Source organism: Pseudorca crassidens, chromosome 6, assembly GCF_039906515.1.
Source record: "Pseudorca crassidens isolate mPseCra1 chromosome 6, mPseCra1.hap1, whole genome shotgun sequence".
Lineage (NCBI taxonomy): Eukaryota > Metazoa > Chordata > Mammalia > Artiodactyla > Delphinidae > Pseudorca > Pseudorca crassidens.
Genome location: NC_090301.1, coordinates 69,693,012 through 69,709,842, shown reverse-complemented (window position 1 = coordinate 69,709,842; position 16,831 = coordinate 69,693,012). Strand labels below are relative to the sequence as shown.

At 34.9% G+C, this 16,831-nt stretch overlaps 1 protein-coding gene across 9 annotated transcripts in view; it reads left to right on the top strand.

The window, feature by feature from the left end:
• Positions 1-16,831, top strand: part of SLC4A10 (solute carrier family 4 member 10) — a 312,233-nt gene that overhangs the window by 161,945 nt on the left and 133,457 nt on the right. For all 9 annotated transcript variants that reach the window (XM_067741735.1, XM_067741734.1, XM_067741740.1 and 6 more), the window contains exons 4-5: positions 6,183-6,321; positions 16,224-16,384. In XM_067741735.1, the coding sequence (XP_067597836.1) occupies positions 6,183-6,321; positions 16,224-16,384 (300 nt within the window). The remainder of the gene's footprint in view (positions 1-6,182; positions 6,322-16,223; positions 16,385-16,831) is intronic.

Genomic DNA, 16,831 nt, shown 5'->3' with positions numbered 1-16,831 from the left:
TCGACAGGAAGGTACAGAGGTTTCCCATATACTCCTTGGCTCCACACAGGTACAGCCACCCCCATTATTAACGTCACTCAGAATGGTACATTCTTTTACCAAGGATGAACTTACATGGACACATCATAATCATGCACAAAACCATAGTTTACCTTAGGGCTCACTCTTGGTGTTGTATGTTCTGTGGGTTTGGACAAATGTATAATGACATATATCTGTCATTCTAATATCATACAGAGTATTTAAAATCCTTTGTTCTCAGCCTATTCATTCCACTACCACCCCCAGCAACCACTGATCTTTTTACTCTCTCCGTAGTTCTCCAGAATTTCATATAGTTGAAATCATACAGTATGTAGCCTTTTTAGATCAGCTCCTTTCACTTACTAATATACATTTAAGATTTCTCCATGTCTTTTCATGGCTTACTGTCTCTTTTTAGCATTGAATAATATTTTATTGTCTGTGTGAATCATAATAGATTTGTCCATTCACCTACTGAAGGACATTTTGGCTTCTTCCTAGTTTTGGCAACTATGAATAAAGCTGCTATAAACATCTGTGTGCAGGGTCTTTTGGTGGGCATAAGTTTCAACTCCTTTTGGTAAATACCAAGGAGTGCAATGCTCTACCATATAGTAAAAGTATGTTTAGTTTTGTAAGAGACTGCTAAGCTGTCTTCCAAAGGAGTTATACCATTTTGCGTTCCCAACAGCAGTGAAAGAGCGTTCCTGTTGTTTCACATCCTTGCCAGCATTTGGTGTGGTTAGTGTTCTGGATTTGGGACATTTTAATAGGTGCATAATGGTATCTCATTGTTTTAATCTGCATTTCCCTGGTAATATATGATGTGGAGCATCTTTTCATATGCTTATTTGTCATCTGTATATCTTCTTTGGTGAGTTGCCTGTTAAAATCTTTGGCCCATTTTTTGATCAGGTTGTTAGTTTTGAGTTTGAAGGACTCATTTATGAATATGAAAGAACTATGATCATTTCTAGGATTCTTGTAACTTTTATATTGACTGAACACTACTTGTGGGATTTAATTATAAAGTAACTCTATTCTGGCTTGTACCATCCCTTTGTAGTTACTCAGTGGATCTAATTGTTATTCTGCTCCTGAATGAAAACTCTGATGGGTTCTCCAGCCTTTCTAGTCACTCGTAGGTAACTTGAAGTCCTCTAATAAGTAATTAAAATATTTAGTCTCATGTAATAGTGAAAACTTTGAACTTGCTTTAACTGTAAGGCCTTTTGCCTCCCTCTCTTGCCCAGGTGTGCTCCAGTTGAGAACAGAGAATGTAGTTGTTTTTTTCCCCTCCTACCTTGAACTTCTTCTCCTTCTTCCAGATGCTCCATCATCTTTCTAACTCTAGTTTCTGATCCATTCAGATCTGGAGCATAGGAAATGAAAAGAACTAAGTGGAATCGGGCAGGAAAGCTGTTACTTAGCTGGTAGTCTTACAAGCTGATGTCATACTCTCTAGGCTTAGCAAGAATTTAAATTGACTCATTTTCTTTTACCTGCACTCTTTTCTGCCTTATTACTTATCCCCCAGATATTCGGCTATAGTGATAGATTCCCCCTGCTAAAGTCTTGTAATTGCTCCATGGCAGCCTCTTGGACAGCATCTAAGATGACCCCACATTCCACATTCTCTCTATCTTGCATATTCTCTCTCTCTCTCTCTGTCTCTCTGCTTCTCTCCGACTCTCTCTGTCTCATAGGTGCAGCTCAGATATGATTCACAGAAAACGTGCACACACTCATTACCCTGGTGAATTCTGGAGTGCATGTTATTCACAGCAGCAATCTCAGCCATCAGCAGCTAGGCAGACTTTGTTTCTCAGGGAGGAATCATACCCCAGTCCACTGCGGGGAGACATGTTAAATTCATGATGCCCTAGAGCACTACTCAGTTGTCTTGAGGGAGAGGCGGACAGACTACTCCCCTCCTTTTGTAAGGGATTAAGGAAACTTGGGACTCACATTACAGCTTTCTTTGAAGAAATTCTTTCCAGAATGTGTCTGCTATTTTCAACTTATGATCTCTTTATAGCCTTAGCATGGGTAAAGAGTTAGAGTTAAATAACTAGGTTTTTAGGAACATAGTTTGTAAGTTCTGCATGTAGTCTCACGTCCCCTTTGGAGAGGAATGCCTGTTGGTTCTTAATGCTTCAGCTGAAATGTTCTTTTTATCAATCCATAACAAAATAGACTAATTGGCATTAATAATAAATATATTATTTCAATTATAAAATGAATTAAAATATAGGAATCCAAACGAATAGATTATGTAGGACATTCAAATAACATGAGCAAAATTTTAAAGTTCAAATGAAGATGGAAAATAATACTGACCTGCAAAGAGCCTGGAGACATCAACTTGGAACATTAAACTTGTCATCATTTCATGATTTCAGAAGATAATCTAAATATTGATTTATCTGAAATATAACAAGGATAAAGAAGAAAAGCACCTATAATTCAGAAATGCAAAATGGTAAACATCTAATGAATCTGCTTTCTTGATCTAAATGTCATTGTGTATGAAGCCTGTGGTTTTCATGACAGTAAGATCATATATGTAAAAGGGAATTTTCCAATTCACTTCTGTCATTATACTTGTTCTGTTGTTATAAGAAGTATATTTCTCAGCATATTTTTGACCATTCTCCAGAAAGGGCCTGAAAAATAGAGAACTTTTGGACAGGGTCTACAGAAAGGAGAGTATTTTCACTGATTATTAGGAAAAACGTATTTAAGACCCTGGTTAATTAATATGTGAGTAATTAAAGCAGTAGGAGTAACATAGCTAACAATGAAAAGATGAAAGTTTGCAAAGGAACTTGCTTATTTCCAGTTATGATTCTATTAGTGGCTTTCCTCAGATAACTTTGTAAGTTTGATTTTAACTAACCATTTGTTGAAAACATGGTCTGTATTCCAAAAGAAATATTGATAGTTTGTTTTTTTTCTGATTGTAAAAGTAATATATGGTCTTTGACATTCCAGTGCTATTGAACATTAAGCTGTCCAAATCCTGTTACACCTAGTTCTCCTCATTGATTCTACAGCATCTGACATTATTGACTTCTTAATCTTCTTGAAATCCTTTTCTACCTTGACCACTGTTGTACTACTCTCTCATCAGATGTAAGCTTTATATGGGCAGAGGGTTTTTTTCTGTTTATATCTGTCTAATTCACCTGACCAATGGAAGGTGCTCATTATATATTTGTTTAATGTATAAATTCTTTTACATATCTACCTAATCCTCTTTTGACTTTTTTTTTTTTTTTTTGCAATACGCGGGCCTCTCACTGTTGTGGCCTCTCCCGTTGTGGAGCACAGGCTCCGGACGCACAGGCTCAGCGGCCATGGCTCACGGGCCCAGCCGCTCCGCGGCATGAGGGATCTTCCCGGACCGGGGCACGAACCCGTGTCCCCTGCATCGTCAGGCGGACTCTCAACCACTGCGCCACCAGGGAAGCCCCTCTTCTGATTTTTTTAACTCTTCCTTATCCTAAATCTTAAACCTTATTATTCCCCTGATGCTGAGTCTTCTCTATTCTTTCATTTTTGAGTCCTCATCCATTGTAATCAAATGACTTCTCTAGTTAAATGCAACCCATGTCTTTACCTCTGACCCTGTCGTCTTTTCCAGAATCAAATATCCACCTTTCCTGTGACCATCTTTATATGTTTGAACCATAATCACCCGAAACTCAGCATATCTAAAAGATGCCTCTTGTGCTCAGCCTACAATACTGGCTCCTCATTCTGACAAGCCTTTTTTTCCCCGAGTTTTATTGAAACATAATTGACATACCTCACTGTATAAGTTTAAGGTGTATGGCATGATGGTTTGCTTTACATATGTTGTGAAATGACTGCCATGATAGGTTTAGTTAACATTCATCATCTCATATAGATACAATAAAAAGAAGAGAAAAAAATGTCTCCTTGAGATGAGTACTCTTAGGATCTACTCACAACTTTCCTATATATCATACAGCAGTGTTAACTATAGTCATTATGTTGTACATTACATCCCTAGTACTTACTTATCTTATAACTAGAAGTTTATACCTTTTGACCATTTTCCTCCAGTTCCCTGCCCCCCTCCCCCGCCAAAGCTGGTAAGCACAAATCTGATCCCTTTTTCCATGAGTTCGGTGTTTTTGTTTTGTTTTATTGTTTTGTTTCATCTTGTCTTTTTTTTTTTTTTAGATTCCACATGTAAGTGAGGTCATATAGTATTTACCTTTCGCTGTCTTATTTCACTTAGTGCCTTCAAGGCTTACTCATGTTACAACCCTCTTTTAATTAACGGCACTGTTATTTTCTCATTCTCTGCGCTTTAATTCTAAACCTCTCTATTTGACAGGCCTATATTTTCATTGTAACCATCCCCACTACCACTAGCATCAGCATCAGTCATCATTAATAATATTTATATAATGCTTTATAATTTGAAAAGTATTTTTGCATGCATAATTTCTTCTTTAGGAACTAGATCCTAATTCCTTCTAAGAGACTAATTCTGGCAGCTGGAAATATTTTCTATTTAAAGTATTTAATTTGTTATTGAACAGTAAATTTTAAATGACAATTGAGGTAAGTATAGCAAGGAGAAGTATAGAGTGCTATGAGTTAAGATAACAGGTGCCTGACTTAATTATTGCATACGAGTGTGCTTATATGTGTGTTTGTGTTTTACGAGGCTGATTAGGTAGGCTTGCTGAAGCATATTACAGTGAAGTAGATGCTGAAAGATATATGGGAGATCTAGAGGAAACAGTATGTGCGATGGTCCTGAAGTGGGAAGGAGCATAGTATTTTTAAAAATCTGAAAGAAGGCTAAGGTACTCAGAATGGAATTGCAAGGGTAAGAGTGGCAGAAGGTAAGGCTAATAACATAGGAAGAGGCTAGGGCCCCATCACAAACATATATTGAACAGAAAGTATGACACTATATTACGTTTTATGTAATATGTATATTTTTCACTTTTGACTTCTGAAATCCTCAGTCGTGACTTAATTATAACCTAACCCTTTAAGTTACTGATTAATTGGTTTATTTTCACAAAGTATTTAATATTATAGATTTCAGTAATCACTGTTGCTTGTTACTGATTTACTCATTCTTTTGTGTTTTAAAAAATGTTTGAAAATACCAAATGTTTTATTGGAATAACATTGAATTTATAAGATGGTTTTCCACTATTGGGCTTTCCCATTAATATAAACTTACTCATTTATTTAGGTCTACTTTTACATCATTCAATAAAGTTTTATAATTTTCATCACAAATGTATTGATTGAATAACACATTTACCAGGTAACCCAGCAATCCTACTCCTAGGTATTTGCCCTAGAGAATAAAAACTTATGTTCACACAAAAACCTGTACAAGAATACTTATAGCACTTCTGTTCATAATTGAAAAAATTGTAAACTAAATACCCTTCAGTAAATGAATGGATAAGAAAACTATGGTACATTCCTGCAATGGACTATTACTCAGCAATAAAAAGAAGGAATTAGTGATACGTTCAGTGACACAGATAAATCTCAAAATCTCAAAGGCATTATGATAAGTGAATAACAACAGTCTCAAAAAACTATACATTGTATGTTTCCATTTATATGGCATTGTGGAAAAGGCAAAACTATAGCAGTAGGGACCAGATTAGTGGTTGCCAGGGGTTAGGAGAGGGATAAGGTTGTGACTACAAAGAAACATCACAAGGGAGTTCTTTGGTGAATTATATTCAGCACAGTTTTAGTATAAGTGAATTTTATCATAGTCTACTCTTATGAATATTACCATAAAATGTAGCATATGTGATGAAAGAAAATGTGTGTGTGTATAAGAGAGATGTAGAAATAGTTTCCATGATGTTATATGTAATCCAAAATAATCATCACATTTGATTTTATCTTTGATAATATAGATACATTACATATTTACATTTTACATATTTATGATCCCGCATTATACTAGACTTAATATAATGCCAAATTTAGTCTTAATTTCCCAAGTCTACTCTGGCTGCCTGCTGCAGTGTGGGGGGCAGGGGAGATGTGAGTTTGGAGTGGTGTTGAAGGCGGTGACCGGGACATTTCAAGCTCCAAGTCATGATAATGCATGTTCATGTCTCTGATTTCCATAGACACTCCATCACAGCGGGTACAGTTTATTCTTGGAACTGAGGATGATGATGAGGAACACATTCCTCATGACCTTTTTACGGAACTGGATGAGATTTGCTGGCGTGAAGGTGAGGATGCTGAATGGCGAGAAACAGCCAGGTGAGGATTTTTTTGTTGAAGGATGAAGGTATACTAAAGAATTTTCATGCTATTAGAAAGAGAGATATCTAATGCCACAATTTTGCAAACATCCATCAGTGCTACTGGTTTCTGAAATTGCTTATCTGGCCTGGGCATATCCTATAATGGGATATGGGTCAGGATGAAACCTGAAGGCTGTAATTATAGTAAACAGTGATGCAGAGCCAGCAGCAGCCACAGTCTTAAACAGTAGCATAATTTGCGTGTCATCAGGAAAACAGTAGATATCTAACAGTAATTTATTTCTATCTTTTCAACTGCTAGGTTGTGCCCCAGCTGGTGATATTATATGGGACTTTTTAAAAGAAAGGGCAAACATTATAAGAGACTTTAGTTGGTGTCCTGAATTTATTTACTATTTGTTGAGGGTAAAAATATTTTGTAATGTGTTTCTAGGATATATATACATTTAAACATAGTGGTTTTTAAAAATAATTTTTAAGAAATTACTTTTTCTGTCATTTGTAATTAATATTTCCATATTGCCATGTAATTGATGAATTGCTGTCATCCTTTCTTGCTTATTTACTCATTTATTTAACAAACATTTATGGTCTATTGTGTGCCAGGTGCAATGAATGTAGAACAACAACAACAAAAGTCTTAGGGAGTTCCCTGGCAGTCCAGTGGTTAGGACTGTGCTTTCACTGTCGAGAGCCCGAGTTCAATCCCTGGTTGAGGAACTAAGATCCCACAAGCCACACCAAAAACTAGAAAAAAAGAAAAAGAAAAAAACACCTTAGATCTTGCTTTTAACAACCTCACCTCTAATGCGGGATTTAGATAAGTAAACAAAGTTGTAAGTACTGTATAATGAATGCTGTGATACAGGTGTGCACTAGGAACTGTGGGCACGCCTAGGGTTGTCTTTTACCTGCTGCTTCCGAAATTTTAATGTGAATACATATCACCAGGGATCTTGTTGAAATGTAGATTCAGTAGACCTTAGGAATAGAGTCTCAGGTCTAGCATTTAAGCATTGCCTTAACTCTAGCCAGAGGTAGTGTGGAATTAAATGTTCAATCATGATAATATTATAAATAATACTGGCTTGGTTAATTCTTGTTTGATATAATTTAAGTGGTCTTTGTAGCTCTCTTTTATTTAAAATATACTAAAAGTAAATAGAAGAAGATAAAAATGGCTTTCACCTAGTTCATCTCTGTTAACATTAAAAAAATTAACTGCTGATATTTAAAATTCAAAAATCATAGAAAGGTAAAAAAGCAAGAACATTGCTCTACTCTTGTTCATAGTACTTCTCCTCAAAGGTAAACACTATTACTTGCTTCTTGTACATCTTTTCATAAAAATTTTAATGCCTAGATCTGCATGTAAATGTATGCCCTTTTTATATTTACATAAGAGGTATTATATACTGCATTCATGCCTTGCTTTTTTCATTTAATATATTTGGATCATTTTCCATATTATCAATACAGATTACTCAATCTTTTTAATCTCTTTAATGACTGCATCACATTTAGTTATGGATGAACTTTCATTTATTTAGCCAGTCTTGATAGGGATTTAGATTGCTTTGTGGGTTTTTTTGCTGTAAACATTGCTGCAATAATCATTTACACATATATTTTGGGATTATTTTGTAGGTATTCATGTAGGATGAATTTTTAGCAGTGGAATTTATGTGTCAAAGAGAGCAAACTTTTTTTTACTTTTATAGATTTTGCAAAATTGCCTTCATAAAATGTTTTGGTAATTTATACTTCCCTCAACAATGTACGAGAATGCTTATTTCCCCCAAACCTTTGCCACACAAAATCATCAAACTTGTAAAAATTTCGGCTAATTTTGTAGATGCAAAATAAATCTCAGTGCTGTAATTTGTATTTCTCTAATTATTAGTGAGATTGAACATTTTTTCATATGTTTTTAATTTTTTCCTGAGAACTAACTGTTCATTTCCTTTACCTGTTTTATTTCAAGTCATTCATTTTTTTACTTGTGTTTTTTAATGCCTTAAACTGGTGGTATGTTATTCTGTGTGAATTACCTTTTTTAATGAAAAAACTACATAAATTAAATTCTTTCTGATGCTATTATAATATTTTAAATATAGAACTAAATTTGAAACAGCTTTTATATGACCTGGCAAATTTTGAGATTAAGAACCATCTACCTAATTTTTTTCTTCCAACTGCATCAAAAACCAAGTATTATTTTCAAGGATATAATATGTGTGCTCATCTTCTTTGATGACAGAAAAACAATATATGATAATATTCTCCACCAATTAGTGTTATACGTTTTGCTCTTTCATGATTAAAGAGTTGTTGATAAGGAATTTGAAGTGCAAACCTCCCTGTTTAAGGCTAGAGGCATCTGTCCTCAGCTGGTTCTAAGAAACAGGTGTTCCTGGCTGACTTGAAGGAAGGAGATCTGGTGGTTATGATGACTATACAGCTCTGGTTAGAATCTCTTTAATCAATTGCTGAGAAGTACTTTTTGGAAGCCTTTCTTTTATATTTCTTTCTTCACTCTCATCCCTCAGAATAGAGCTGAGAAGTAAGATTGGAATATGCATTTTGACAGGAGTAACTCCCTTATTATGAAAATGACCTTATTATGAAAACTCCCTTATTATGAAAATGACCTTCCAGATCAAATGGTGATCTATTCCTTTTAAGCAGTAACTTCCTTGTAACTTTCCCACTCTCATCAAGCTAGGAGATAGCAGAGCAATGCTAGAATCTAACTCTTTTCTTGTCACAATTGAGCAGGTAGAATTTTATCATGCTCTAATGGATTAACCTGAACAACATGTTTATCCTAAGCCATCAAAATATGTTGCTGTTTATTTATAAAGAATGAGAGAGATGACCCAGTTACTTATTAATATTCTCTAATGTTGTTAGATAGGACCTGTGTTCTTAGCCCTGCTTCTGGAACCTTATGCACGGTGCAGGTATTTGAGGCTTGGGAGACATCTGATGAACAATCAAAATAGTAACAGACATTGAAGAGGAGAGTAGATGAATTTTGGCTGAGACACAACACGTCAGGGAAGAACAGCACGTGTTTACTGAGGACTTAGAAATGGAGTAGGGGGCTTCCCTGGTGGCGCCGTGGTTGAGAGTCCGTCTGCCGATGCAGGGGACGCGGGTTCGTGCCCCGGTCCGGGAAGATCCCACATGACGCGGAGGGGCTGGGCCCGTGAGCCATGACCGCTGAGCCTGCGCGTCCGGAGCCTGCGCTCCGCAACGGGAGAGGCCACAACAGTGAGAGGCCCGCGTACCGAGAAAAAAAAAAAAAAAAAGAAATGGAGTAGGTTTTAAAGTGGTGGAAGTAATTTTGTTCTTGATGCCCTAGTTCATCTAACAAAACTAAGTTTAGTTAATTCATGACTCCATCTGATTTTTCAAATACAATTTAATTCTAATAAATCATAACCATTTGAAGTACTTCTTTCTTTTGATTAGTATTCCAGGGGGATTAATAATTTTCTACCCTAATAGTAGAAATAAAAAGGATATTTTATCAGCACATTGCACCTGCCACATATCACATCTTGAATAATTCATGCCCACTGTTGTTGCCAAGTAAAACTTAAGCAAAGTTTTAGGTTTTGAAGCTAAATTTTTGAATAATAATTATTTAATAAATGTTTGTGAAAAACAGCTGTTCCCTTTTAAAAAACCCTAGAGGAAGCCATATGACAGAGCTAATGAAATCAACACAATTACAATGTCCTGCTTATAAATAACACATAATGTTATTAATAGAAAAATACCCAAAGATACCACAGCTGTGCAGTTGTGGAGACAACATGCTTGACTCACTGTGATTGCCCTTTAAAAATGCTTCCCACAAATGAGCTCAGCAGAGGCAAAGAAAGGGATAGCAGTTAGGCCTCTGATACATACTTGGTAATGTGGAAAAAGATTTTTACATCAAAACAATTTTATTGATGATGTGAAGGTATTTGATATTTAAAATTGGTAAAGGGTCAAGTCATCAGGATTTTTCAGTGCAATGTGAGGTGTGAAAATAATATGAATTAAGAACAGCTAATGTCAATAAACTCTAAGTGTGGATACATTGTAATACCCCTTTCCTCTTGAAATAGGTACTTTATGATTACATATGTTAATCTCTAGCCCCCACTCTAACCATGTTCCCCCTTCACCCTCCATATCCTTAACTCTACCCAAAAAGGATGTTTTCTCTTGAGAATTCATGACTTCCCCCAAGACTATCATTTTGGATGATATGGTAACTCCTTTACTCCCTTTTTTGGGTAGAATCAGAGAATAAAAATTATTAGAAAAGTTAAACTAAATTAGTGAGACTAAAATAAACAGAAAGAGTTAAATTCTATAGAAATCATCTATCTCTAATTTGCAGAAGAATTTTATTTTGTACATTTCTAATATGAGTATTGTAGAGGAGATTATCATCAACTTAATCCTCAAAGAATTCAGGAAACACCTATTTTATGTTGTTGCTGCTTAGTAGAAAGAGATTCCAATGTGTTAATTATGGATGAAAACAGACACAGACATACTGAAGGAAATGAAAATAATCTCAACAGAGTTTAAATCCACCCCTCCCCCATAGAAAATGTCATGCAGTTGGCCTACAATTTCTTTTTTTTTCATTGTCCGTCACATCTCATTCATGCCTGTGAGACTCTTGTTTGCTTTGGTTTGCTATTCAAACAAATGTCAGCTGAGTTTATTTGAAAACTGGAATAAATTGCAGCACTTTAGGTCATTAACTGCAACCAGGCATTTTGTAACTGACAGTATATTCAGTGACTACAAATCTTAAAACAGGATTTGGTGTGTTCTTAGACCTGCTAATTTCTATCTTTGGAGTATGAAATGGAATGAAAAACAGAAAAGAGAGATATACTTATGTATCTTTAAAATATATTCATTTAAATATCTTTTAAAGCTTTTGGCATCATTCTGGAGTTGGCATAAAACACTGAATCTTGAAATGTTTAGTAACTTGATATTTGTAACTTGTGGGTTCCTTTTTATGGAAAGTATCTTATGTTTCCTCCTGTAATACTCATAAAACCTATGCTTATATCAAACCATCCATGCATATAACTTATATTTGGCCATCCAAACTGCTTGGAACTCACAAGAGTCTCCATTCTTGGTCTAAAAGATCAAGCCCCCAGTTTGAAAGAAATTATTCTAAAGGAAGGAGTTTTTGTTTTTAAAATGTCTTCTCAGATAGACAAGTAGTTCAATGGAACAGAATAGAGAACTAAGAAAAACTAACCCAAGTGCAGCTAACTGATTTTTGACAAAGGTGAAGGAAGAATTGTCTTTTCAACAAATGGTACTGGAACAATTAGAGAGCTACATAGAGGTAAAAAATATTAACTTCAATCTAAACTTCACAGTGTATACAAAAATTAATTCAAAATTAATCATAAATCTAAAACATAAAGCTGTACAACTGTTAGAGAAAACATAAGAGAAAATCTTCAGGACCTAGGGCTAGAAGATGAGTTTTTAGGCATGATACCAAAAGCACAATCTTTTGAATAAAAGAAGAAAAGAAAATATTCTTAAATTGGACTTCACCAGAATTAAAAACTTTTTGCTGTGAAAAATCCTGTTAGAGGATGAAGACAAACTACAGACAGGGAGAAAATATTCGGAAACCATATATTTGACAAAAATATTATATCTAGAATATGTAAAGAACTCTAAATGTTCAACAGTATGAAAACAAATCAATTGGAAAAATGGGCCAAAAAAAGGCCTTTCAAAGAAGAGATACACATGGCATATAAACACATAAAATGGTGTTCAACATCATTAGTCATTAGGGAAATGTAAATTAAAACCCCTATGAGATACAACTGCACACCTAATAGAATAACTAAAGTAAAAAAAAAAGTCATAATAGCAAATGCTGGTGAAGATATAGAGACACTGGATCTCTCAGCTATTGCTGGTGTGAATGTAAAATGGTAGGACTGCTCTAGAAAACAGTTTGATAGTTTCTTATAAAACTAAGCATGCATTAGTAAATATGACTCAGCAATCACAGTCTTGGGCATTTATCCTAGAGAAATGAAAACTTATGTTCACACAAAACCTCTACATGAATGTTCATAGCAGCTTCATTTGTAATCGCAAAAACCTATAAACAACTCATATATCCTTCAATGGGTGAATGGTTAAATAAACTTTGGTACATCCATACAGTGGAATACTTTTCAACAATAGAAAGGAACAAACTATTGATATATACAACAACTTGGATGGATCTCAAGGACATTGTGTTTTAGTGAGAAAATGTCTATCTCAAAAAGTTGCAAACTATATGATTCCACTTATATAACATCCTCAAAATGACAAAACTATAGTGATGAAGAACAGATTAATGATTACCTGGGGAAAGAAACAGGGTGAAGATTGAGAATATAAAGGAAGCTCATTTGTGGTGATGGAACAGTTTTGTATCTTGATTATGGTGGTGGTTTTTACACACACACAAACACACGTACACTGCCCCCCCATATCTTCTCAAGGTTCTTAATCTAAATATTCCCTTTCAAAGGAACCAAGATAAAATGATGTAGATGCTTCTTTACTTATTTAATTATTTTCACTGTTATCTGTAATTAAAATTTAACTATAAATTCCCTTAGAAGAAGGGGTTGGATCATTTTGCGTAGATCAAGAAGCCCATGGATATTTAAAAATGAATTTATTATTAGCGTTATTACAACTTACAAACAATATTATTGTATGGGTCAGACTATAGATTTATACTTAAGTAATTAAGAAACAATATGGTTTTTTAGTAATGTATCAACACTCTTTTCAGGATTTCTTGAGTGAAAATTTTAAATACAACATTTTAGTAGCAATTCTGTATAGAAAGATGACACAAAGTACCAGAGCTCCAGAAAAGAGAAATCTATAGTCCCCCAAACAAAATTACACCCTTTTATGACCCTAATTCTTCTTTACCACACAACAGACTGGAAACTAGATTTCAAATCTAACAAGGTTCTTCAGTCAAAATAACACCAGCATAAGTGATGCTGTAAAGACTCCCTTCTTTTATTCTTTTTGTCTGAAAAAACACGTCATATGTGAGTAGTATATAAGGTGACAGAAGATTTAATAAAAGTTGTATCCACTCTCTTGGTACACCTTCTGTGGATAACATAAGATGAGAGGGAGAGAACACAGAACATTTTTCAACTTGAGATTTGTTCCAGACAAGAAGGAAAATTAAATGTTAAATCTGTTGTTTTCACTATAGGCTTTAGCATAAGATATCTTAGCTAAAAAAGTCCATAAATCCAACTGAAGTAATTGTATTATGGTAAAAAATGGGCACAGACTCTGGAGAAAAACAAGAACAGTTGGAGTTGATCTGGTTTGACAAGGTTAGTGACTAGGTGATCCTGGACAAGTTTTGAATGTGTTGAATTTGTCTCATCATTTTACAGATGAGAAAACTGTGGCCCAGAGAAGTTGAAAGACTTTCCCCTGGTCACACAGCAATTTAGATATAGAGTAGGGCCCCAAACCTAGATTTCTTTTTATTCCCAACTAGTCCAATACACTTTGCACAGTACTATCCCATTTCAAAATGTCTGTCAAGAGGTTGATCCTTGGAGATATTGACATTCACAATGTTACCATGTCCTTACTTTTATACCTGGCAAGAAATACTAGATTATTATATTTATCAAAAGTATATTCACTCTCACCATTAATTCTAATTAGGAACTTGATGCTGGTATGAATTGCTAAAATTTGTATCAGGATAGGCTAAATTATGCTAGAAAAATATGCTGTCATTTCAAAAGCTTAAAGTCACAAAGGTTTATTTATGGTTCATGATACATGTCCATCATGAATCAGTAGAGGCTCTGCACCACTGCACTAGTCGTTACTCAGGGACTCTGGATGATAGAACTGCCTACATCTTGAACATAGCTGGTGGCCACAGAGGGGAAAAAGAGCTCCAGAGGGTCTCATCCTAGCAATGAAAAACTCCAGTCTGGAAGTGGCACAGATAATTTCTGCTCACAATTCTTTGTCAACAGTGGCCTCACCCAGTTAAAAGAAAGCCAGGTAGTGATATCCTACTCTTTACTAAGAAGAGAGGGAGAACTAGTTATAGTTGGTGAGCAGTATTAATGACCATCCCATGATCTGTGATGCATTATGGCCCTGTAAAGGGCTGAAAATCATTAAGATTCACTAATATGAAAAAATTCCCAACTGTGTAGACAAAAATACTCTATAAAATTGTCACCATTTGAAGAGATACTGTCAGTGATTTGTGCTTAAATGTAAGTTTTTTCAACCTTCAAACATTCTCTAAACTTATGATAGGCATAAACATATGCCTGTACATTTTTGGCAGGCATAACTGTTCTTCCCTACTAGTTTCCTTTTTACTTCCTGACGTTTTCGTCCTTGAACTCTGAGGACAGATCCATAGCTGTCTTTATCGTTCTTGGAACTCTACATACTAATCTTTCTGACTAGCCCTTTTGCTTAGTTTTTTTAGCTGGCCGATACACTGGTTCTTAACTATACAAGATGTCCTCTGTTGGAGTTGGAGTTGGATCATTTGATTACACAAAACAGCAATAAAATACCATATAGATAGGAAATTTGAGTGATATTGCATGGAGAGAGGAAGTTAGCGCAAAAGTGACAAGGAGAGAAAATATGAGGAAAATGGTGGGGGATGGAGAGAGGAGAGGCATTTAGGCTAGGCTTCATTAGAAATGGTGGAATTAATATGGTTATCTACTAAGATTAAAAAGCAAGTCCCTAAAAGAATAAGAGATTTAGTGCTAGTGCCAGAGCAGTAAAATCATCGATTTCTCTTTATCCCTTCCATTTATCTTAGTTAGAAACAATCTCAGATATTACTACTCATTTCACTCCAAGAAGGCAGTGGTCTCCCATTGGGCACCGTGTTATCAAGGTTCTTCTATTCTCTGGCCCTGGCAGGAACACTCAGGGAATGGGGGCTGAGCTCAGTTCTCATAGATTTAGTCCCTAGGAAGTGACTACGATCACTAGATTTTATTCAAACAGGCCTAATAAGTATTTTTCCTACAGAATAGTCCCCAAATTATACTAGCTTCCCTAAAAATCAAAGGGCAAAATTGTCAAGAGATTCAAATATTGTTTTAAGACCTCCCACTAAAAGAAAAATGAGTACTCTTTCATTTTCTTTTGCATTTTTTAACCACCGTTATCTTTCCACGTAGTGTACTCTCTTTATTAGTTCTACAACAGATTCCCTGTGACCACTGACTAAACATTTATATTGATATATTTTTTCAGTGCTAGAAAGATTAATTAAAAAAACTGAGTTTTTGTTTGTTTTAAACATATCTTTCAATGACAGAAAGAATGTTTGTTAAATGGAATTAAAATGAAATAAACCAGATGACTTGGGCTGGCTTTTACATACTTCTGAAATCCTTGAAACCAAGAAGTAATGTGAATAGCTTTATACTTCTACCTTTTATTGTTGGGATAAAGGTTCATTCATCTACAATGTAATATTCAATGTGCTGATAATAATATTTATTTGTAACTTGGGAAAAATTCAAAATTAGGTAATTTAATGCCTGAAGGGAGATCTCTTAAAGTGAATGCAATGCATGTTCTATGGAAATATTTTTGCCGTAAATATCAGTGTCTTTATGGTAGTAAAATCATTTGTTTTATACTTATGGCTAAAATTCACCCCCCTTTCTTTTTTTTCATCTTGGAATGGCCTTCTTTTAATGTGCTTTGTTTTAAGAATAATTTTATAGCAGGGTAGTAGTGAAATAAGAACGTGTTACAAATTTTAAAAAATTCTAATATTTATTTGTATAGGTGGTTGAAGTTTGAAGAAGATGTGGAAGATGGAGGGGAAAGGTGGAGCAAGCCTTATGTGGCTACTCTATCACTGCACAGCTTGTTTGAGTTGAGAAGCTGTATTCTGAATGGAACTGTGTTGCTGGACATGCATGCCAACACTTTAGAAGAAATTGCAGGTACATCCTTTTTTCTCCTTAGTCTATTTCACACTTATGGGTACAGCTGATTTTTTTAATTCCCTTTTTCTTATAATTCTATACACGTGTGACCTTTGGGAAATTAATTCTCGTGATCAGTGTATGAGGCCTCAAAAATAACTTTGTTTTATCACCTCATTTAAGATAAAAGAAGTTGAATCTCAAAGAAATATGGTCTAACATGCCAGTGGCAAGTCTAGAACAAGAATCTATATACCTTGGTTTCCATTTAGCATATATTGTTTTTCACCATCATATGTAATTAGACTGTCACCATTAGAAAATTGAAGGAAAAATCCATGAAGCTAGAGATTGATTTTTTTCAATATTCAAATACATGAAATAGCCAAATGAAAAAGTTTCAGTAATTAGGAAAAATGTTAGCTTAGAATAGAACAGAAAGGTATGGCCATTTATTTTAAACTG